Source organism: Passer domesticus, chromosome 6 (genome assembly GCF_036417665.1).
Source record: "Passer domesticus isolate bPasDom1 chromosome 6, bPasDom1.hap1, whole genome shotgun sequence".
NCBI classification, from domain to species: Eukaryota; Metazoa; Chordata; class Aves; order Passeriformes; family Passeridae; genus Passer; species Passer domesticus.
In genome coordinates this window covers 38,069,156-38,093,042 of record NC_087479.1, presented here as the reverse complement: position 1 = coordinate 38,093,042, position 23,887 = coordinate 38,069,156, and the positions used below count along the sequence as shown (strand labels likewise).

General features: G+C 46.4%; 2 protein-coding genes and 1 long non-coding RNA gene across 7 annotated transcripts in view; 2 read left to right on the top strand and 1 right to left on the bottom strand.

The window, feature by feature from the left end:
* The window catches only part of PPP1R14D (protein phosphatase 1 regulatory inhibitor subunit 14D), a 40,219-nt gene that overhangs the window by 15,585 nt on the left and 747 nt on the right, over nt 1-23,887 (bottom strand). For 2 of the 3 annotated variants that reach the window (XM_064424695.1, XM_064424696.1), the window contains exon 2: nt 11,661-11,778. The gene's annotated coding sequence lies outside the window, so the exon portion shown is untranslated. Of the gene's footprint in view, nt 1-6,380; nt 8,646-11,660; nt 11,779-23,887 lie in introns of all 3 variants that reach the window. The other variant, XM_064424694.1, reaches the window with a different exon arrangement.
* Nucleotides 48-1,020, top strand: LOC135303208 (uncharacterized). The gene is made up of 3 exons (XR_010364690.1): nt 48-184; nt 539-752; nt 904-1,020. It is a non-coding gene; the product is annotated as an uncharacterized LOC135303208 (long non-coding RNA).
* On the top strand, nt 5,100-23,725 carry SPINT1 (serine peptidase inhibitor, Kunitz type 1). Of its 3 annotated transcripts, none has more exons than XM_064424689.1 (11): nt 5,100-5,297; nt 5,449-5,921; nt 13,434-13,585; nt 14,932-15,067; nt 16,147-16,317; nt 16,993-17,019; nt 17,941-18,066; nt 18,960-19,010; nt 19,823-19,993; nt 20,663-20,719; nt 21,808-23,725. In XM_064424689.1, exons 2-11 carry the CDS (start codon nt 5,492-5,494, stop codon nt 22,002-22,004), a joined length of 1,518 nt encoding a protein of 505 aa, XP_064280759.1. In that variant the 5' UTR covers nt 5,100-5,297; nt 5,449-5,491; the 3' UTR covers nt 22,005-23,725. The 3 variants fall into 3 exon arrangements, with proteins under 3 accessions (XP_064280759.1, XP_064280757.1, XP_064280758.1); XM_064424687.1 differs by having other exon boundaries at nt 5,103-5,297; nt 14,929-15,067; XM_064424688.1 differs by having other exon boundaries at nt 5,118-5,239; nt 14,929-15,067.

Here is a 23,887-nt window from a genome sequence, read left to right as displayed (position 1 = left end):
ATTGATCCAGCAGAGCATCCAAGGGCATGAGTCAGATCCAGTTACACTCCTCTGTTCTTGAAGCCAGTAATCTCCATCCCACACCTGTGACCTAAGCTGGTGCTTCTCTTTCTTCCTGAGCTGATGACTCTGGTGTGTGCTTAATAATTCAGCGGGGCCCCAGCTCATCTTTCCACAGAACCAGGTTGGCCCCTTTCCCCTGAGTCCCAGCCTAGTGAGGAATGTTTCCCTTCAATACAGCAGAAGCCACTCTCCATCTGCTTTAGAAAATAATCACTTTCCCTGTGGTTGCAAGTATGATGGTTAACACAAATTAAACCAGAGAAGCCAGCAGAGGTGACTGTATCAATACTACAGTGACACCACAAGGTAAAGAGGTTCTGTTCCTTCCTGGGAACAGGAATAGGCACAGAAGAAATGTTGTGCAATAAGACAACATATCCAGGACTGGAAATTTAAAAAAAACCAGACCCCTAGTTGAGCTACCCCAGTACACCCAGCACGTTGATGTCCATCATCCACTTTCTTTATTTTTCAGTGTCTCCATGGGAGCAGGAAAACCAACAAGCCTGCATCATTGCATAGAGTTCTAGTGAGCACGGGGAGAATGCATCATCTCTCACCCTCCACTTCTGGAGATGTAGGGAAGCAGAAAGGAATATCCAGCTCATATGATCCCCAGCTTCACCTGAGAAGTACTACCACCTTCCCATCAGCACAGGCTGAGAAGCCTCTACATTCTTCAGCCAGGTGTCAGTAATCAGCCTTATTCCTTCCTCCTGACAGGCTCACCTTTCATAAGGCACTGAAAGGGCTCTGGGAAGGAATGATGACAAGTGCCAGAGGAAAACATTTCCCAATTTGACTGATTGACCCAAATTGCACTATTTGGCACTCTTTCAGAGAACAGAGAGGTCTCAGCAATAAAGAGGTCAAGTGAGCTGGCCTGCCCACCTGCCCTTCCTCTGGCCTCCGTTACTGGCAGCCAAGTGAAGCATAAAGGCTAATGTCTCATCAGCAGCTCAGAAGGATAAATGAGAAATAGCTGTACCTGCTCCTTTCGCACATCAATTTTCCTTGTCTGTGTCCATGCACAGACTGGCTGGAGATAGCAGGTTGAGTAAGTATCTCCACTGAGGAAGAAGACCCCCTTTCCCTAGAATACATAGGTGAAGCTGACAACGTGAATTAGATGCCAAAATAATTGTTTGGAGATCTTTGAAAACCTGCCCATGCTGTTTGTTTCTCTCCCTTATTACACTGCTGTTTCCCCACAGGAAGAGGTCTGAGACACTGATAGCATGATCCATGTTTTCATGTAACACAGAAGTTTCAGCGATTCTTTGAATGACGGTGTTTGAGACAAGAAAAGCACTGGCTGCATAGTTGAAGGGGATCTTCCTTGTTTTCCAGCCTGCTTTTAGGCTTTTCCAGCCAGCATTTTAGGCTTGCAGAGGCTGTACAGCTCTTGCACTAATAAGTTTATTATGACCCAATCCCCTTGAAAGGGTACCGTTCCATTTGCAGGGACTGTACTGCTCACACCTGCAGGGAAATCACCCTCTACAAGCAGAGGGGAGAGCAGACCTTCCCAGGAGGCACTGGCAGCTGGCCTGAAGGTGTGCAGTGAAGATTTCTGGGGATGTGGTTGCTGTAGGAAGTAATGGAAGAGAGTCTATAGGGAACCCTATGGCCAATCCTGTTCCACCCTCAAGTGCAATGAAGAATAGATCAAGATGTCTGTCAGAACTTCAGTGGGAAACATAATTCTAGTTCCTGCAAATTGAAGGTTCTTTACTTCACATTTCCATACCTATCTCCCTGTAAAAACCTAGCAAAGACAGGACAAAAATGCAAATACTTTCTTGGTGTAACTAGTCTGGACACTGTTTCCACTTCTTCCTTTCCCATTCCTCCTGCCTTTAAGGGTTTACCTTGACCAGCAACATTAAAATAAAAACCAGCGCCATGAAACTGTAGACAAGAACATCCTCAAAGAAACAATATACCCTCATTGTAACTCCCTTCCCCAAAGCTACCTCGATGCAATGGGAATGGCTCTCAGGAGGACTCAGAAGGCTGTCATCCTTTCTCCTGCTTTGTTCTACCAGGGGTTAGTCATAGCCTGATGAGATCCCTTCCTGTCTTCTTCCTTTGCCACATCTTTGTGCCATCCCTTGCATCCGGGTCTCACCCCTAAATCACACCAGGAGGTTTAACCTGAGGCAAATACAACAAAACAAGCAAGCAAACCTGTCTCCCAAGTGCTAATTACACATGGAGAGGTTCCCAGGTAAAACACAGCAGAATGGATTCATCTGCAGCAGCCGGTGGGACAAGCTGCTGTGAGGAAGTCATTGCAGATGATGATGCCACAGAGCTGGGCTGCACAGCGGGGCAAAGGGGAACCTGAATCAAGCCTTCCTTATTTTTCTGCTGTTGGAGTCACTTCCTCCTGGAAGGTGAGCATCCAGCTGCTAAAGGTGCTGTGGTCTCAAGAGCAATCACACAGAAAGAAGGCAGGTGATGGAGGCTCCTGCACTGCATTTGTTACAAGGCATGCATGTCTAAGATCTCTTTCAATCTTAGTCAAATATTAAACTATGGTGTGGTTTACCCCCCTGAGTCATCCTCGGAATAGTTATTTCCAGACGGAGAGCAGACACTTCAAAGACAGACAAAAGTTAACAATGACTCACTGTTTCAGGACCCCTTAAAAACACTCCCAAGCTATAAAAACACACACCCCACTTTCCCTAAACACTAACATGAATAACATGTCTCAGCTGAAGCCGTGGGAATTTATTTATTTTGCAGAAGACGAGATCAGTAATGGGATTTTGAGGTTAGGAGAGCAAAAATTGAGCTACCAAGCTGGAAGAAGAGCTGCTGCCACAGAGAGGGGCTCCAAGTAGAAGTCCTTGATCTTGGGCCCAATCTCAATCAAAATTTTAATTACTGAATTCCTCCAGAATAAACTGGGCATATTTAGAAACTGTGCTACTGTTACTGAATAAAACTAAGTATGAAGTGACTATAAAGATGGGGTGAACAGCAGAAAACCTTGCAGCAGAATTTAGCACAGCCTTCTGCTAAGAGTAAAAGCCAATAAACACACCTATTCAAAAGCTAGGCTTCATCCCCTTATGAAGGGGCTCATTCTTTCATAAACTTTTTTTTTTTAAGTGGGGGTTGATACTAGAGATGCCAATTAATGAATCCTTCCAGGTTTGTGTTTGTAGGAATTACATTACTCTTGCATTGTTTGGCACAAGCAGAAGAGACATCATGTCCTTCAGGATTGCAGGAAATCTGTGACCGATTTTGTAACACAACAGTACTGCTGAGGCAGATTAAATTATTGTCAGTGAGACAAAAAACCAAACTGCAGAGTTTAGGCACAATTCTGCCAGTGGGGATATCCCAACACAGTCACTGGTTTGCCATGGGGCCAGCTGTTCCCTGCTCCTGTGCCAGAGAACTGCACTGAGCCTTACCTGGCTCCACTCTGAAGGTTTGGAATATTTATTCAGGAAAAATCTATTCCAGGTTAAACACAAGAGAGAGCTCTCAGCAGAGCATCTCAGGCAGTGCAGAACAGAAGAAGGAGACAACCTGGTTGCCATTTTTATTTCTCCTGCATATATTTAGATGTTCAAACACAAGAAAACCTCCCCCTTTACTGCTTGCATGGCCTGCAGGCAGGTCCAAGAGGTCGGGTTTGTACATGGGGTGGGAGACACCCATGCTTCTTCTGACAAAGACACAGAAAGCCAATGAGGAAAGCAACATCTCTTTGCTCTGCAGATATTCATGTTTTCTCTATCAATTTTTGAGGTTTATTTTCTACTTTACCACTGCCAGATCAAAGCAATTCCTTTTTCCTAACAGATGTCAGTACTATACAAATGTCAATATCAGGCCATAGAAAGTCATTAGAGGTAAGGAAAAAATATATTCCCACAATATTATCCTCCTGTCATGCTTGTGACAGCCAGGAGGCAGAAAACGTGCCTGTAAGGACTCTCAAGAAATCCTGTGAGGATTCCTGAAATCCTGGATCACAGTTACAGAAAGAAACCGCAAGAATTGAAATGCTGGACACCAGAGTGATCTCCCAAACCACAAAGCCAACTGCTGTTTGATTCAGCTGCTGCTCACCACCTCTTTCTGAAGACATACCATGGAATGCCATCTCAGATTTGCTGTTGTTATTTTAAGTGATGAAATATTTCATTATAAATAATGTCCAAGCAAATTACCAACACTCCCAGCCTTGCTAAGGACAATGACAGAGGGATAAGAGCAGTTTGCCCAGGAGTTTTAGGACTGTTTACAGACAGAGGGGGTGGATGACACAGGTGTATGCGTTGAACAGAGGAATTTGATTATGGATCTGCAAGTAAAAGCAGGAAGGGGGGAAATATATGGACATGCAGCCTTTGCATTCCTGTGGCCTCAAAGAGCACCGTCCTGCAAGGCACGGGCACAACAAATGGACCATAGCTACCCTATACGAGATTGAGGAGAACAATGAAGTGCTGCTCATGAGTGGGGGATGATTACTTCAAATTTTCACTGCTGAGGTAGCAGGGGTCCTTCCTCTCAGGCAGCCTGCAGGTACGATCCCAAATGCTTTCACTGGAAAAAAAAAAAAAAGTACTGTGTCCCAAGAGGAGGGAATTCATTATTTAGGGATGCCTGCCCTGAGCACAAAACGCTCTTGCAGCAGCAAGGCAGTGGGCACTGCAGACAGGGCTGCAAGGCTGACTCATTTGGGTTAGCGAGACACGGGATAATGGTGCCAGTGACCGCACCAGAGCACAAGGGCGACTGCCACAGGACACAGATCGCCTGCGTCTCGGCTTTCGGTTCCTCTGGAGCGTCCTTAGCACGGGGATGCAGCCAGCACCCGGCAGGTGGGATGCTCCTCTGCAGGGCTCCCCTCGCACCTGCGGGAGAGAGAGAACCCATCTCGGCTCTGCTCCAAGGGCAGTAGAAGATCCTATCAGCTTGCCTCTCCTCCCCTTCCTCTTACGCAATTCAGCATGCAGGGGAGTGACTTGATTTTTTTTTTTTCCCCCACTCTCTCAGGGGAGTTGGTTTTCACTTCCTGTGCTCGCCGAGCCTTTGTCTCCGCTGGCCGCAGCTGAAGGCGCACCTGAGGGGTGAAGGCAGCGCGGGGCAGCGGGGACACCCCGCTCCCACAGCAGCTCCAGCCGGGAGCACCCAGCTGCGGGTCAGGGACACCCCGCTCCCACAGCAGCTCCAGCCGGGGCTGGGGGCACAGCCTGCGGGTGAGCTGCGGGTCAGGGACACCCCGGCTGCTCGGGGCGAGCCAGAACCCAGAGCGCAGCCTCGGCCACGCTCCGGCTCCCGCTCGCTCCGGGTTGTCATGCGCCTGAACACTGTCCCTCTTAGCTTCATCTGTCTTCTCCCTTGCTCTAGGAAAGGATTGAAGTCTTAAGACGGTGCGAATCGGGGCGCCAAGATGGCCAGAAGGAGTCCGGGTCCGTGGTTTGTACCCTGGGTCTGCCTGGTGCTGGTGCTGGAGCTGGGCGAAGGGCAGAAGGAAAAACCCTTCGGTGAAATGTGCCTGGAGGACTTCACGGCAGGGCTGCCGGACTGGGTGCTGGACACAGACGCCTCCGTCCAGAATGGAGCCACCTTCTTGTCGTCCCCCATGGTGCATCGGAGCAGGGACTGCATGAGAGCCTGCTGTAAGGACCCCGCCTGTAACCTGGCTCTGGTGGAGCAGGGCCCGGGCTCGGAGGAAGACCACATCCAGGGCTGCTTTCTCCTCAATTGCCTCTATGAGAAGGCTTTCGTTTGCAGGTTTGCCAGGAAGATCGGCTTTCTCAACTTCTTGAAGAAGGACGTGTACGATTCCTACCTGGCAATGCAGAATCACAAACCTAGTGGTAAGGTGCCTGTAATGGATCCCTGCAAACCGGGTCTGGGGGACCAATAATGGTTACTTGGTGCCAGCTCCTCCGGCCATCGTATGAGCAGCAGTGCTGCCAAACACTCGCGGTAGAGTCATGCTAATGATGGTGTTTCTGTGTTTTCTTCTGCCACAAAGGTTTTTCCCAAACCCCAATGCTCATTTTCAAGATCTGTGCCTCAGTTTACTTGTTAATGAACGAATAGGGAATCTCTCTTTAACCTGTTTGAAGCAGGTGGAGTGTGTGATTAACCAAAGTCAGAGTTTTTGCTACTTGACAACATAGAGAAAAAGATATTATTTTTCTTCTCCTTTCCCCTGGGCCTTTGAGGTTGGAAAGTGAAATCCTCTGAAAATCTACACATCACCAGGTTTTAAAGGGCTGCATTAATCTCTTAATTGCTCAGGGGCTGGAGGCAGGATGCAATCCACTTACCTTTATTTAAGAGCAGCCTGGATGGTGAGGTGCGTCAGTGTTTCTCTGCTTGTTGGGGCTGTTTCTGCTTTTTGCTGCTGGGAGAGGAGCAGCTGGGGGAGGCTGGTCATAAAATTTCCCCTTTGGAGGTGTGTTTCTCTTCTGCAATCCCTGTTTCCCTGCTCTAAAAGATTGTACCTGGCCACAGAGAGCCAGGTGGAAAATGAACTAATCTGAAGCTGGCCACCTGCAATCTCCAAAGAATTGCAGTGTGCTCAGAAACACTAAAACACAGCAGCTTCTCCTTTTGCTCCCTCCTTCTGTGTTTTGGTTGAAGCCTAAGAAGGCTGGTATGTTTCTAGCCTGGCTGGGTCTTTGGTAACCATAACCAGTTTATCATTTGTTGGGCTGGGCTGTTAGGGAATATCTCTATGGGTAATCCTCCTCACACCCCCTTCTAGCCCACATGTGGGAAGGAAAGGATCTGTGAAGATGGCAAGGGGAGCATCCAGGTGGGTGCAAGGGCTTGATGGTGCGAGCTGAATAGATCTTTGATCTTCTGCTGGGATATGCCAGCCTGAGGCCTTGTGGGTGCTGGAGGTGGGAAATGCCCCAGACTCCACAATGGCCACTTCTCCATCCTGAGTAGCACTGTGAGGGGGTTGGAGCAGGGCACAACTTCTCTGAAACGGCCCTTGGGTGTTGCTGGTTTGAACAGCAGTGTGGCAGAAGTGGTCCTCCTGGTCCTCTGTCCCTACTCGTGGCTTCCTCCTGGATTTTAGGGCCTTTTGGTAAAGGTGTCTGACTGTTTCAGTAGTTCTCCCTCCTCTCCGTTCCAGGCTCAAAATTCTTTTCACAGGAGCTGCAGTTAAGGGGGAAGTGCAGGCCACATCACCAAGACTGGAGGTGGCATGCTGGCAGCTGTCTAAACTCCTATATGTTTTGCTGTAGGAGGAAAAGGGAATGCATCATCTCTAGTACATCCTGATTTCACAAGATTAGATTAAAATACAATATACTGTTGAGCAATTCAGCCTCTTTACCTCTGTGGAGCAGTGCCTCATACAAGAAGACTGCAAGCCTCTCGTCCCTTGGCTGGTCCCAGGGTCTGGCATTCCATGCGTGCAGATCTTTAGAAAGTGTCACTGACCTCTGTGTGTGACCAGTGACATGTTTGCTAAAATATGGCACCGAGCTGCAGCACCCGACACCAATATGAAGTTGCTGTCTTGCAATCCATCCCTCGTGCTCCTTTCACCAATCCTGGCATGGCTGCGGTGGAGCAGGAAGACCCAGGAGGGCTTATCAGTGAGAGGTGAAAAGCACTCCAGAAATGCAGTTTGGGTGCCTCTCCTTACTCACATGGGGCTTGTGCCTTGGGCTGCTGTGGGTGTAGGAAGGGCTTGGTCTCTTCTGCAGCTGTCTTTGACTTTGAGGCTGCTGGGTGCCAGGCAGGTCTCCAGCTGTAGTGACAGACACTGGGCAGCTCCCTGCTGTTACTTGGGTCAGGCTGCGATGTTCAGGCTGTGCTTTTGTTGGAAATGTGTTCCTCTCCTCTGAAATTTTTAGGCATATCAAAAGCTTTTTGAGTAACCTTGAATGACTCAGGAGGGCTAGCGGGGGAAAGAAACCAAGGGATTTATTTTACTGGAGAAATAACTGAGTCCTCCTCCCTACAGCAGTTGATGAGGCTGTAAAAATGTGGATGTCCATTTTGATTCAGATATAAACCAAAAAAATCCAGACCAAACCCCCAGCCCTTCCAGCCGTGATGCTGGAATTGGGTCAATGCAGGACCTGTCTGGACAGGAAGGTGGATGCCTGGCTGTCACTGAGGGGGAGAAAGGGAAGGGCACAATGGGGCAGGTGCAGGAGGCCGGGTGAAGGAGCCTCTGGGCACTGAGTGTGTCTGCTCAGTGCCCACAGCTCTACATAAGGAAGCTCTACAGCATTTTTGCTTCCGGACCTTTTAGGGATGCCTGAAGAGGCCGGGTGAAACAAGCGTTAAAGGAAGCTGGTTTTGGCATGTCAGGTCTTCCTCCCAAAATCTTGGCCCAGATTTTGGACTGGAGACAGAACTGCATCGTTTTCCTGCTGTTGTGCTGTATCAGTGCTAAAACCTGAAGTTTTGTGACTACTGTGGATCCCAGGTTACTGTCAGCCCCCTGATTCTGGCCCTAAGGGTCTGCAGGAAGCTTATCTGATGCTTTATCATGCATTCCTTTCCTGTATGAGCTGCTGGCAGTGTCCTAGGCGCCTTTACCTGTATCACTCTTCCAACACCCTCTGCAATGATAAGAATTAAATGCATGTTTTTTCTAGTGAATAATGAAATACCCAGTTAGTGATCCCAGTGGGTGACATTAAACAAAAAAGTCACAGGTTATGAGACCCACAGTACTATGCTACTAAAGGGAGCAGACCGTGGAATTAAGAGGTTTATATATGTTTAGGTGGAGAGTAGGTAACACTTGAAAGAGAGCACGCAGCTGGGGGCTGCTGAATGGACAAATTTAATCTTGGAGTGTTTCTGGAGCCTGATGGAAGCAGCTGAAAGCTGGGAGAGCATATTCTTGCAGCAGTCTTGCTCTTGTTCAAGCAGCTGCAGCGAGACTGTTGGCAAGTGAACACAGGCGCATGGATACCTGCTCTAATCCACTGTGGCCACTCTTACATTGTTATGACTTCAGAAAAAAACTGTGGGTATAGTCAGCAATGAATACAGCTAAAATCTGGGTTCTGCACATCTTCTGAATATATTTTCAGTGTTTTGCAGAACAAGAGCTTCTGAGTTCTTTGTAAGCTGGTGACGACAGCTTGGCCTTGTCTCGCCTGTTTCAGCTAACGTACAGCCTGAAGTCTCTGATGTTATTGTTAAAAGGCACAATCTTCTTAAATGATTCCTGGGCCTGAACTTTGGTGCGAGTTTTCTGTCTGGCTCATCCGGGAGGGGCAGGCTCAGCATGCACTTTATTGGTTATAATGGAGCCCAGTGTTTAAGTAACTAGCCCAGCTTATCCTGGTCTAGGCAAACCAGTTTTGGGTGTGAAACTAGAAAATAACCTCCCTGAACCTTTGTCCATTTCTTGAATTGAACCTTTTGTGGTTGTTTTGAAATGCTCAGTGACACTCTCCTACTCCTGCTGAATCCAGGGCTGGTGAGTGGGAGACAGGAAGTGCTTGGGTACCCCAGGGTTCTGATCAGATATGTCTGCTCCTGCCTCACCATACAGGGAGATTTGCAGCCTAAAACTTTGGTAATGCATTCCAAAAGGAAAGCTCCCCAAGAGTAAAGCTCATCCCTACTCAAATGTTTGGTCCCATGCTGGTTTCCATTATGTGGACAACTAAAATGAGCAGCACTGGTGTCACAGCTGGGGCTGGGACAGGTCCCCCTTTGGGTGATGCTGTTGAGCTCCGAGCCAGCTGCTCATCCTTAAGCTCAGGCTGGGAGATGGGAAGTTGCACAGTCAGTACCCACAGCACAGATTCAGAGCCTAATGTGTACTGGAAGGGTCCTGGAAGACCAGCTGGTCCAGCTCCCTGCTCAGAGTGGGTGATGAGGAGCTTCCACTCTGCTTGTTGTGAAATTAGTGTTTGTCGTGCAGCATTTACTGAAGTGGCTACATTATGTCCTGTCTCCAGAGCTCCAGTCTCCACAAAGAGACTGGAAGTACAAGTCTTCACTAAAATAGCATAAATACCTGTGGGAGAGTCTCCCTGTGCCTGCCAAAGCAAATAGGACTGGTCTCCCACACTTTGAGGAAGGATGGAGGGAACCTAGTGAGAGCAGCATCCTATGTTATTCTGAATATATAATCCATTCAGTCATACTGTATTGTTTTAGAGAGGTTAAATTGATCTGCTGTGTGCACCACTTACCAACCACTACAAAAACTTCTAGAAACTAATGCTGAGAGCTGCTTGGCTATGCATGAGTTGTTAGAAAACTGTATGGCTTTGTCATGACTGTATTTACTACCCAGCCAGGATGAAGGCCTAAAGAAAGAGCCTGTATTTCTCTTTCTCCAGGCACTGCATTGTATTGCCTTGCCTTGTTCCCTTTTCTCTCTTTCCACTTCAGGCAAATTAATACTGTGGCAGCAGTGTCATCCTTCATTACCTCTGCCTGTGGAAATGGAGAGTTTTCTATGTGGATGGTTCAGGAAGCTGTTCACTTTCGAATGACTTCCCTGGAAGCAATGCAGGAGCAGGAATTAAGCATTTGTGGGAAGAGCCACACTGCTGCCCACCTGCTTTTGCAGCAGACAGGTTCTGCTGGCTTCTGACACTGAAATCTCCAAGGTCCTGTGTCTCATGGATGCTGGAATTTCGGTGGCCTCCTTTTTGCTCCTATCTCTGCTCCTGGCCTGGTCAGTTGCTTTGAGCAGTGGCTTTTGTCCTCGGTGAGGTCTTTCCCGTGCCTGGTCCCCAGTGCAAACTACACTTGTCTCATTTGGAAGTTGCTCCTGCAAAGGCAGTCAGCAGAGGGCTGTAAGGGCCCCTCAGCTACCACCAGAAAGCTTTCCAACTCTTTCTAGCAGCAACCTCAAATCATCCTGAGGTATTTTTAAGCATTGCTTTATAGTCTCAGCTATTCGGGGTGTATCTGCATGAGCTCTGGAATTGAGGAAATCTGGTTTTCTATAGATCTCAAGGGCAAAAGCTAATATCTGAATTCCAGAAGAGAAAAACCTCCAAACTGTGAGCTTATCAAGTACATTCTGCCATGGGATTTCAATGGTGCCTGCCTAGCAAGGTCCTTAGTGGGGTCTCTCGTTCTCTCCTGCACTTAGATGCTTACTTTTGAAGGCCTTGTAGAAATTTATTATCTTTTAAATTCCTTCAATTTTGGTTCAAGTTAACTCATTAGAGGTGAAGCCAGACAAGCCTCTGACTGCATGAGCTTTTAAACAAGAAAAAAATTTTTAAAAAGCAAAAAATCAGGGTCTCAGGTGTGAGTACTGTGTGAATAATAAAACCTTTTTAAGCAATTTGGATTCTCTCTATCATGCTTTCCTCTGGAGTCATAAAGAAAAGATACATCCCCTACTGATGTGTTATATAAATGGGAGAGGAAATTGTCGCTTACGAAGTGACTCCAGGATTATGTTTCACAGTAAAAAGCATGCCACAGACAGCATCATAAAGCTTTAACCTCCCTGTTAATTACAGAGTTTTACAGCAGAAACTTTCCATGGTCGAAAGAGCATTATAGCAAAGGTTACTTTCATTTTTCCTACAGACTGAGAGCAAAACAGAGTGGAGTCTCCATTGTATGAGCAGTTTGCTGATACTTACTCTGGGTCAGTCAGCACTTGGTTCTGAAGCTCAGGTGGAAAACAGCCACGTTGCCAGGGAAGGCTTCCTGCAGTCAGTGTGGCAGAAATACTCCAAAGTCACTGAACTTTCAGGCATCCTAAGGAGAAAAGGGATAGACTTGAAAAACAGGTCCTTACATTCTAGTGAGCATTACTCCTTGGCAGTCACCACAAATAAAGAAATACTCTTGACTCTTCTTCTGAATGTGAAGAGAGTCAGTAAATTTGGTTAGTCAGAGATGGGAACTGGAGAAGTTGCTGGCCTGTTGAATAGAACTGAGCTTTTACTTGATCATGCAACCTACAACCCAAAGTAGCTGGATGTTTGGCCTGCAATTTTTTGTTTAAAGTGTACATGCTAATGTATGTCAAGGAAAAACATGATTTGGAGTCACGAGTTAAGGATCAGCCTCCATGTTGTTGAAAAACTGGTCTTTTCCTTGTGCAATTGCACCCACCTACTGAGCTCACCCTGGCAGGATGGTGGCAGGGAGTAGGCTGCCTTTCTCCTTGCCAGCCTCCTGGTGTTTGCCTAGCAGGAATGGCAGGAATGTGTCCCCTTTCCGGAGCTTGCAGTGGTGTGTACAAGGTGACAAAAGAAATAAGTGACCTGTTTTAATGTCAGGTTTGTTTGTACATATGCCTTGTATTAAATGTTCCTTCAGTAGACTGCAGCAGGAGTCAGCAGCTGGGATCTGAATCCAGATACACAGGATTAAATCCAGGATTCAAACAGGAAATTAGGAGCAAGTCTGCAGCAGTGAAAATAATCGGCTAATGGAGTAATTTTCTAAGGGGTTTGGACACTAATCCTCTCCTTCAGTCACAGTTGATATAACAGTGTAATGGCAGAGTGATTTCTATCTAGCTTATAAGTGATGGTTGGTGCCTTTACAGAAGACTCAGGCTGAGCTGGAACACTGAGTCTTGGACTTGGTACAGGCGCTACCAGGTGGAGTTTTACAGGCTGAGCTATGCACAAAGCCTGCGATCAGAAACATTCAGGCCAGGAGGAGCTATGAGTCACGCTCGGTGGTGTCATTGTATAGGCTGTTCTGGCTGGCATGGGCAGGGATTAGTTTACACCTCTTGTACTTACAGTCTGGAAAAACATTTAATAGATTGTGGAAGTTGCTGGTAAGCGAATCTGTGAAACAGTACGAAAATAACAATCTCATGAATGTTTTTTTGTGCTGTTTTAAAGGCACGTGTGTCAGAGAGTGGGGTGGAAGATGAGATGGAAGAGAAATATTTCCTATCCAAGTCCCACATTGTGTAGCTCTGGCTAAATACACTGATGTAGTGCTTAGAGATAGTGGGAGGAATGATGAGAGTTCCACATTCTTCAACACCCACATCAGGCTGCCTTGCTAAGTGAAGGGCGGACATTGCTCTGTGCTCTTCTGCAAGGATGTGATCCCACTCTCAGAAGCACAATGGCTGTGGCCACAGGGCCACCCTCTTATGGTGGTTCCTGTGGACAGAAGTGCCCAGGGAGCCAGCTGGCTCAAAGAGACTTCCATAGTGGGTTGTGGACTTATTAAATTAGTGAGGGCACTAATAATGGTACTAATTGCCTGTTTCTTGCTCAGGCTGCAAGGAGCACAGTGGTATAAAGATGTTTTCCTTTCAGCAGTTGAAGTCTGGATTGATTTAGCCTGGAAGAATCCCCTTCCTTTGTCTTCCTGTAGTGGACACAAGGACTGGACTCTTCAGCCTCTTACCCTAACCTTGCTCTACATTTCTTCTGCAGATGACCACCCTCCAATAGCCCGTGCTGTCAAGGACATGAGGGTACAGCCAGGGGAGCCAGTGATGCTGAGAGGCACAGAGAGCACGGATGACCATGGGATAGTCAGCTATGAATGGAAACAGATCCTTGGCGACCCCTCTGCCGAGATGAAGGTAGGGAGCTGCAGGGAATAAGCAGCTTGCTCAGTGTTCTGCACTAGGTTGGTCAGTCAGAGCCCTGACTTCAATGTCACCTTGTCCTTCCTCTTCAAGCCGGTCCATGCAGGAGTCTGTTCCCAAAAACTATGAAGGGGTCCTTGTGGTTGCCCTCCCTGTCTCACACACTACTTAGAAGTGTCATTTTTGGCCTCATTAGGTCTCAGGCTCCCTGCACAGCTTTCCTGAGCAACACCTGACCTGCCTGGGTGGGAGCAGCTGAGAGGACAGAGCTTTTGCAAGAGCTGCCTCTGGTTCCAAGATCCTATAGTTCAGTGAAGGCCCTTCTCTTAGTTTTACTCTGTCCACTTCAGTTTATTTCCTCTTCTGTCTCTGAACAATCTGGTCTCAGGTTCTGCTTCTGTTCTCCTGGGGCTTTGCTTGGATTTTGCCTCTCTTTAAATCATTAAGTTCCCTCCTATTGTATCTGAGCTGGAGCAGAGATCCAAGATCTCTGGGGTGTGAACATTGCCTATTTACTAGATGTTAAAAGTGAATTGTGGCTTTAGAAGGGCAAATTATTTATTTTAAAATTCTGCAAAATGCTTTGGAAAGCCATGGAGTTGATGCGGGGTTCTTGTAGCACCTTTTGGAAGAATTAGCAAATGAGTACACCAGGACCACAACTGATTTTGAACATCAGCAGTGACAAACTCTAGAGTGCCAAGGGGTCTGTGTAATTCAGCAAGTGCTCCTTTCCTTTTTGCTTTGCCCTAGCCCAACCAAAGCAATTTCTGCAGGTGGGGTGTAGATTAATATTATGCTGTACTAACTACATAAAAATTATATATGGCAAGGCTGTGTTCTTTTGAAACCTAATCAAAACCAGAGCATGGAAATGAATGTCCAATTCTATTGTAAATATAGAGGAAAAGTTTGTGTCAATAATATTGTAGCTTTCTCTTCTGACAAAATAATTGAATACAGCTACCTTATTCCCTATGTACTAAGTAAATGATTCATAATAGGTTTTAAGTTTTAAAAAGTTAAGTAAAAACTACAGGTACTTCTGTTCTCTCTAAGGAGTTTCATTTTCCCTTGTGCTTTCACAATGCCCCATTCAAACCATGACATATCTAATTATGCTTGTGGTACTTGTTCTCTCTCTATTCCAGCTGGATACCAGTCCTTGGGTTTGGGGGGGATTGTTTAGTACCGAGACATTTTTCATGCCAGACATCTGCTTGAAGGTTTCCATCCAAGTTCCTTTCTCTCACAGGACCATGGACCTTGCATAGCTTCAGTCACTTCTTCCTTAGAAGTACTTTTGTCCTACATAAGCCTTTCTTTTGCATTCTCAGAAGCACGAAGAAGATCAGGTAGAAATCTCCAACCTCCAGGTGGGGACTTACGTCTTCCAGCTCACTGTCACAGACACTGCACAGCAGCAAGACTTCACCAACATCACCATCATGGTGTTGAGCTCTGAGCAGACAGAAGGTGAGCCTGAGCCCACACCTGGCGTCCTCAAGCCTGGGTACTGCTCTGGCATTATTGGTGCTCTTCTCAGAGGGGTGGATGGGACAAGAGCACAACCAAGAGCCTGGACTTGCATGTCAGCTATTCCCAGTAACACCCTGCACCAGTAGTGCAAGGTCTCTGCATTCGTAGTGATCTATGTTGGAGTCTTCATGTACCTTGCAGGAGATGGTGCCTGCAATAACCCCATCTGCTCTGTTATTGCTCTCTGCTGGGTGACACCAGAGTGGATGAAGCTTGGGGTGCAACTGAGGTTGCAAAGCAGGAGAACATGAAAGGTCTTGTTGACTCTGTGGTTTTGCTGTGAAGGCCATTAGCTTGCAGGGTAGGTGGAGTCATCTGCAGGATATTTGATGTATCCCTGGATTTATTTATTTTTTCTTTAATAGCTTTATTTAGTGATGAAAATGTTTAGCATTACAAGTGTATTAGGAGTAAGAAGTTCTTGAACAAATGGTTGACTAGTAGCTAAGCAGGGGACGTCTCCTATCTCAGGTACCATAAAAATATAAGAGCAGCCATGTCAAGTGATGCTAAAGGTCTGACCAAAGTCCAATACACTGCATTCAGCAGTGTGCAGAGGTTGGTACTTTGGAAAGAGTGCAAGAACATGATATGCTGTCAGTCAGTCTCTACTACACTTGAATAATCCCCAAGGATTTTACAACTGGGAGATGTTTTTAAGCAGAAGATGATGTCTTTCTGTTTAAAAACAAATCCCTTTTTGGCCTCATGTAATCTTTGAAAAGCAGCAACCTCCTGAAGCAAGGAGTTTCACAGCTTAACTAGGTGCTGTGCGGGGATGTAGCTCTTTTTGTTTTATGGATGTGGCACCTTTTAATTCAGTTTTGTGACCTACCCTTTCATATTAAAAAATTCATTCCATGATTCCCTGCTCTCCTTATCCATGTTGGTCAAGATTTTGTAAACCTTTCAGACACGTGCTTTGGAAGATTTTGTTTGCCTTCACGTATACAAAACAGAAAATCTTCCAAAGGACTTATCTCACCCAGACCCTTTTGTGTTAACTTTCTTGACAGAGCATTGTTTGACTCCAAAGAAGGTGGGTTGGTGTCGGGGATCTTTTCCACGCTGGTTTTACAATCCAAGCCTTCAGCAGTGTGAGGAGTTCATTTTTGGTGGCTGCAAGCCCAACAAGAATAACTACTTGCGGGAAGAGGAGTGTGAACTCGCCTGCAAGAATGTCAGAGGTGAGTCCTTCAAAAATCCAGCCCCCTCTTTCTCATAGGATGGGGATGACCCTATGGAGAAATACTGCAGTCTCTTGGCTTTCACCTAGTTAGAGCCCAGTAAGCTGAAGAGACTGGGCTAATTATGGATGGACAGTCATTGTCTTAAGCTGCCAACATATCTGACCCAGCTCCTAAAGCACTGGACAGTGTCCCTGGTATTCCTCTGGTTGCAGAACCCCACATCAAAATTTTGTGTTGCATCAGAAGCCTAAATTCAGAGAGCAGCATTGTGCAGTTGGGGGCCAGAAGTGCTTCACTCCCAGAATGAAATTAATCTCCCTCATTGCCAGCCTCAAGCCACTGAGAACAATTTAGTGCTGCTCAGATAAATGGGCTGAGCCTCTGTCAGGCCCATTGCAGTGCACAGCTTAAGAAAGAGGGTAAAGCCTTTGAAAAGAAAGACAATTTGGAAATGGTCTCCCTTGTGGTGGGAAGTTCCCCTGTCCTCCTCCAGGCTTGCCTCACGCAGGTACAGCTCATCTGGATCTCTGAATGATGGGCATCCATATTTCACCTCTGTAATCCAGGGCCTCCTTCTTGAAAATATTCTCATGAAGACAATATAAAGCTGATATTAAGCTGACAAAAAGCTGTGGTGGTAAATTTATTTTATTTTTCCCCTTGTCTCTTCAGGTTCTATTGGTGGGCGACAACAGCCAGGTGAGTCTCCCATAGGACAGTGTAATCCTACTGCAATCTTGGGCTGAGTGTCTCATGTCCATTCCTGTGGCTTTGATTGGGACTCAGTGTGGAAAGTGAGGCACTGGAGAGTAATTTCTTTAGTAAGCCTTTCACTTTCATGTCATAGGATAATTTAGGTTGGGGATTACCTCTAGAGGTCACCTGATCCAACCAACTACTGAAAGCAGGCCCAGCTTTGAGTCACACTAGGTTGCTCAGCTCTTTATCCAATTCAGTTTTGGGTATCTCTGAAAAAGGAGATTTTACACTTTGTCTGGTCAAAGTATGCCAATGTTTGATGACCCTCATTATAATTTTTTCCCCTTATATTGCTTTCCCTTGTTGCAACTCCTGTCTGTTGCTGCTCATCCTATTACTGTGCTCCAAAATGAATGTCTCTTCTATAATGTCTGTCTTCTGCTCATGCTAGGTCTTGTGCTCCAGGCTCTTGCTGATGTTTACTCTAGTGTACCAATGTGTTTTGTCACTGGAGAGCTGAGAACTGGGCACAGTACTCAGCACTTGGGACAGCCTCTGGAGCAAAGAGGTTTGGAGCTTTTGCAGCCCAGTGTGCAAGTTTCAGTTTGGCTTTCCTAATTTAATCCCCCATGCTTTGGCAATGTCTCCATAATCTTCCTGAGTAGCTCAGTTTTGCTTCCACCTGCTATGTACTTTTTTCTGAGAGGAAACATGGCTGTTTCCAGAGTAATGTTTCCTTTATAAACAGGATTTTTTTTAAATTTTTTTTTTTAGTCTAGGGTGGCATTGAGGAGAGACCTTTACTGGTCTGCCTTGTTTCTTGTTTGCCAACCCTATCAGCAGCTTTTAAGTCCTTTGTAAAGCATCTGGCAGGGAGAAACAATGAATTCTAATGAGCTACCTGAACTGTTTCTGATGCAGTATGCAATGGGAACTGCCAGGCCCCCTTCTTCAGATGCAAGGATGGTTGCTGCATTGATGCCTATCTGGAGTGTGATGAAACTCCCGACTGTGCTGATGAATCGGATGAGATGTACTGTGAACAATGTAAGTACTTTAAATTCTGACTCAGACAACTTTAGCATCTGCCCAGGAATGGGTCCAATGTAAGTTACAGGTGCTGAGTCAGTACTGTTTGGTGTCTTTGGTTCTTAACTCCTGACCCTGCATTATCTCTTTCCACAGTATTACGTTTTGTAGGTTCTGCCATGTCCTGTATCTCTCCTGACTACAAGAGATGACCTTCCTTCTGTGACATTTCCTGCCTCTTAAATGCACTTTGACTCTCTTCTCTGCACCTATCTGTAAGACTTCAGGCCTGTCTTTCTGTCCCCTTTCAATATTTTTCTCACTGAATGACCTTACCTGCTGTCTTAGAGTGGGGAAATGGGGAAGGAAACCACTATTTCTCCAGGTCTGTCCAGTGGCACAGTCCCCTTAATATCTTCTTATGCTAATGTAAATGCACCCTGTCTCCTCCCTTCTTCCTTCCCGCCTCACCTCTTCTGAATTCCCATAATCTCTTTCCTGTGTGTGGGTGTTTTGTTGCCATTTTAGATTTGCAAGCCTATGATGAATCTCTCTTGCCCTCTCTTGTATTCTGCACTCATGCTCTTTTACATTTCTTAAAACGTGGAGTGACTTTTCCCATACTTCTTGATGGAAAACAAAAATAAGAAAGCAGCCTTTATTTCCCTTAGTTTTGTCTCTGTATCTGTGGATTGGAAATTGGGAAGAGTTTCTTGTTAGTACATTTTATTTTTCCCATGTTCCACTCATAGCTTTGAGATACATAAGAACATCAAATGGTATCTCCCTTCCTCTGGCTCATGATAGCAAAGGAAGGTGCAGGAAAGCCCTGCCTGCCCATGTCTGCATGGACAGAGGCATTTCTTTTCAACTGGTGAGAGAAGTTTTAATATGAAATGTTTCCCTTGCAGATGCTCATGAGTTCAATAGACTGCAGAAAATCAATGTCACACATAAGCAAGGTATGTACCATCCAGAGCACCTAGGCTGACCTCTGCCGGCTTTTGGTTTTTTCTTCAGTTTGTTGTTCCATGGTAAAACTGCTTCCCTCTATAAATCCAAAACCAGGTGTAGCATCTGGATAGTCCCTGTACTGAAAATGAGCAAGGGCCTGTTCTCTGACCTTGAGGACAGCTGTTGACAGCAGGCATTCACTCTCCTGCCTAAACTATTTCCATCCAGGTAGGTCTCATGCATGTTGCTTGCTGGGCACAGTACCTGGCCTATACAAAACCCTGCAGCATGGTTTGTTTGTTTTTTTTTTTAAATAGTGCAAACCAAAGCAATGTGGGGGACACAGCAATAGCTGTGCTCGATCCCATATCTTTGCTTTGTTTGTTAAACTGTAGACAGTTTAACAAACTGTCACAGGCTAAAAGAATATCACAAGGCTAAAAGAATATATCCCAAGTCATTTAAATGCAGCTCAGTTGTAGATCTGATCTGTGGTTTCTGTGTGTCCAGGCTCTTCATGTTCCCTTCTGCCTCCCAGGGAGGACAGGTCATTTCCACAGGGGAGTGAATCCAGGTTACCATGACTCCACACTCTGAAGTTCCTTTTTCTGCTTGCTAGTTAGATTTATGGCAGGTGCCAGCTCACCTCTGCATTGCAAATTTGACCAGCTGGCAACTGAGCAGTGGGGACCTGAGAGCCACTGTTCTGGCTATGGATTTCCTCTGCCATGGTGCTTGTGCTCTTTTGTTGTGAACAGATGATTTTGCTGCTCTGGGAAGGCACTGCTTGGGCTAAAGTACCTCTGCCTTGCTTTGCCAGGCCACTGTGTGGACTTGCCTGATACTGGACAGTGCACTGAGAGCATCTCCCGCTGGTACTACAACCCATTCCTGGAGAAATGTGACCCCTTCACCTACGGGGGCTGTGGTGGCAACAGCAACAACTTTGAACAAGAGGAAGAGTGCATGAAATCATGTTCAGGCATCACAAGTAAGCATACATAGTGAGGGCTGGAGTTTTACTGATCAAACTGGGAAAACCACTTCAGATTAAGTTCTGTGGTCCCAAAGAGGCAGTGCCTTGGGAGCTTTTAGTCAAAGCTGCTCTGCTGTCAAACCCTGGCCATGACCCACAGCATGGCGTATGGGGGATCTACAGCATCTTTCTGCAATGCAGCCTGTCATTTCACAGAGCTGGAAGGCATTTTGGGTGCTGATGTTGAAGAAAAGACAATAAAGGATAACAAAATTAACCAGAGATATATCTGCTTTGAAGAGAATCTAACCTCGTATCTTTGCTCTAGGTGTCCCCCCTAAGTGAGAGGGGAGAAATTGAGAAAACCCTAAATGATACATACTAGCCTGAAGCTTTAAACAAAATAGGGAAAGGATTACACTGTACACTTGGTACATATTGCTTTGGAGGCCAACAGGAGGATTACTGCCAAGCTGTAGCTGTTAAGAGGCAAACTGCCTCCCTCAGCTACACTGGGCCTCACAGCCTACCCTGAGAGCTCAGTGCCATGGCTGTCGAGGAGGGATGCTGTGTGCCTTCAGTCACTTCAGAGCACTGGAAATATGCTCCTCAGAAACCTGTCTTATGCCTTGTTCACAGCCTTCTTTGTAAAACCTTTTTCCCCCCTCTGTGTTCCCAATTCAGAAGCAGATGTCATTGGCCGAAGATGGGAATCATTTGAGTCCCAAACTGCTATGTTAAGTGAGTAACAATTTTCCCAACCAATCTTTCTGGTTGTTTTTCCTTATCCTGAAAAATACTTTGTCTTTCTTTGCAAACAGTAACCTTCTCTCTCACACCCCTTTTGAAGCTGGGGGAGCAGTGTGGGATTTGTGGGATGCTGGCAGTGGCAAGAGGTGCTTCTGGGCACTGTGCAACTGTGGTCCATTTTTTCCTGTGTCTGTGACTCAGTGGTTCTTGCAGAGACTCCTGTTTTTCTTTCCATCAACTTGCATAAATGTTCCACAGTTCAACATCAAAAAATGGGAAGTAAAACTCTTCCTAAGGGCCAGTTTCACATAAGGACTATTAACTTCTACAAGAAAGAAAGCTTAAGTGGAAATGTGAATAATATCAAGTGCTAGACTGTGGGGAAATGTGATGACCCTATACAACCTCTCTACAGCACTAAAAAAGCCCAATGCTGCTGAAATACAAATTCTTTAAAAAATGTCACATGAAGGTTATTGCTCTTAAATCCTAGAGATTGGTTTAATCTTTAAATTCACACTATCTCTCTATTGCTCTTAAATCCTAGAGATGGGTTTAATCTTTAAATTCACACTATCTCTCAAAAGCATCGTGTTTGACTGTCTCCACTGATGAGGCAGGGGTTTGGTTGGTTGGAGAAGTGCTCCCACCGCTGCCAAGAGTGCTTTCCCACAAACTCAGCCTATCCTCCATAGCTCACTCCCTCGGTGTTGTCCCAGCCAGGAGGTGCCTTCTGTGACCACCCTTTGATGACCTCCCTGTTGAGGTATGACACAAGGCTGCTGTTGCAGAAGGATTTGATATTCCTAGGGTTGTCAAATGGCCAAGCCTGCCAAAGTCACAGATCAGCCTTTAGAGGGCGTGGTGCATCTGGGAAATATCATTAGGGAGAGACAGGCTGGCTGTGCTTTCTTCTTTGCCTGTTGTGCAGTGACCACCATGCTGTCGTGTCAGCTGTTGCCTCTTCTCTTTGCCAGCACAATTTCTGCAGTGGCTTTTGTGCTTGCTTCATCCTGGCCACTCCTGCTGCATCAGAGTTTGTGGAGCATCCCTTCTAACATGTGCATGCATTCCTGCAGGTGCCTTTGAGGTTGTGATTGCTGTGCTCCTTGGGATCTGCATTATGGTGGTCCTGGTGTTCATTGGCTACTTCTTCCTGAAGAAAAAGAAGAAGAACAGCCACCGCCGTCAGCCTCCCACTGCTACCAACTCAACCCTCTCCACCACAGAGGACACTGAGCATCTGTTCTACAGCAGTGGCATCAAACCAGTCTGACCTACAGCCTCTCTCTCCAGCTCAGCACTGGGGCACTCCCCAAAACTTCTGGAGTTCTGTTTTTAGACACAGGTCTGTGCCTGAAGGACTCGTTCTCTTTGAAGACATTTGGAGCATCAGGCCAAGATTTAACTGTGATTTGGCAGTTCTAGTGTTTGTGATTGTCTAGGCTAAATGGCTGCTCTGGAAAGTGAGGAACTGTGAGCATTCTGTTGCTCTCTGACATCCATCTGTTCCTAACCTCAAACAATCCAATGAAACTCTGAATTACATCTTTCTTCCTTCTCAAACCTGGGGCACAACTTTGCTCAACTTCCTGAAGGAGCCTGGAACTGGATCTGTGTAGCATTCATGTTGGTGAATGGTGCAAGCTCACCAGAGCCAGCAATTTGTTTTCAGTGTCACTTTCTGCCACTTAACCTTGTATTTTCCTTCCCTTCTGCAAGGTGCCTTGATTTTCAGCAGTCTGTCTGGTTGTGGTGCATCCCTTGAAGTCTGTGGGATTCAAATAATCATTCAGACCTGATCCAAGGGCTCTCTGACACTCTCTGGCAGTTCCTGTTTTCAACATGGACAGAAACAGAAATACCTGCTTAAGTCACTAGGCTTTGTTTTTTAACAGAAAAGCACACCTAGACTTTTTGCTGGCTGGCTGCTGTGTTTCAGTCTCCTGTGTACAGTACGTGTTCACCATTTTTCTGTCTGTGTGTTCTCCCAGTGTACAGTCTGGACCGAAACTCATTGAGAAAATATTTATTTATTCTCACATGAAGTAAACATCCATAGTTTTCCTGCTGATTGTGCAGAAAAGCTACAGCTCTGATTTTACTTCATGTTCCTCTGAGCACACTGCCTGACCTGAGTCCCTGGCATCTCCCAGAGCATAGAAGTGGGCTGGATACCACCAGCTAATATCCACAGGCTTCCTTGCCCTTGCTGACTTGTCTCTTCTGATGCAAGATGAGCCCAGCCCAGCTCTGGGAGGTCCAAAGCTCATCTCTGGCCCCAAGGCAGCATGTGAAATCCCCACTTTGCCAGTGTCCTGTTCCCAGTCCTGGTCCTATATGTTCCCCTGTAGTCCCTTTGCAATGAGATGCTTCTGAGCTCTGTCCTGCATCTGCTGGTCCAGGCTTGTACCTCAGTGAGCTGAGGATTTCTGTTGAGGCAGAAGAAGCTGTTTGTGAAGGGCCTGATGTGCTGTCAGCTGTGGGGCTGGCACCAATCCCTAAACTTCCAGCGCCTGCTGCTCTTGGAAAACTGCTGTGAAGAGAGAGGAAACCAGTGCGTGTGTGTCCATGTGTCTGTGTGTGTAAGAAGCATAAATCCATGTACAGGCTTCAGTTTAAATTCTTGGGACTCTTTCAGGGCCAAGGGCAGAGTTGTTCTTGAATGCTCTGGTGAAGCCATTCCCAGCTCAGGACATGGCTCAGGTCCTCTCAAGTGCAGTGGCAGGAGAGCTGCCTCCTTGGGCTGATGCCTGGGCTGAAAGGAAAGAAACTGCTGCCCAGAGTCTGCTGGCATTCTGACTGCATGCCTCTCCCCATCACAGGCATCTCAGCATTCCTGGGTCAGATTCCTCCTTTTTGTGACCTGTCTCATATCATTTCTTCCATCTCTTTGTTTTTCCCAGAGCCTATCATGGCCTATGCAATAAACCTAATGTCTTGATTTTTTTTTTTTTTTTGTGTACTTACTCTGATAATAAAGAGATATTTGTCTTATCTGGCTTGGGAGTGGTGTCTGAGGAGCAATGACTTGCAGAGGATGCAGGTACCATTCCCATGCCTGCTATCTCACACCCTTTCATCTGCCCCAGCTGTGCTATCTCGGGAGAGCTGCTGCAGCAGCGGTCCCATGGCCTGGGGAGGGCTGGAAGCACGGGT

Excerpts from the sequence above, each read along its gene's own strand:
- SPINT1 (XM_064424687.1), top strand. The coding sequence starts at position 5,492 with ATGGCCAGAAGGAGTCCGGGTCCGTGGTTTGTACCCTGGGTCTGCCTG. Across the intron at positions 5,922-13,433 it reads GCAGAATCACAAACCTAGTG|ATGACCACCCTCCAATAGCC; the intron begins GTAAGGTGCCTG and ends TTTCTTCTGCAG. Across the intron at positions 19,994-20,662 it reads ATCATGTTCAGGCATCACAA|AAGCAGATGTCATTGGCCGA; the intron begins GTAAGCATACAT and ends TTCCCAATTCAG.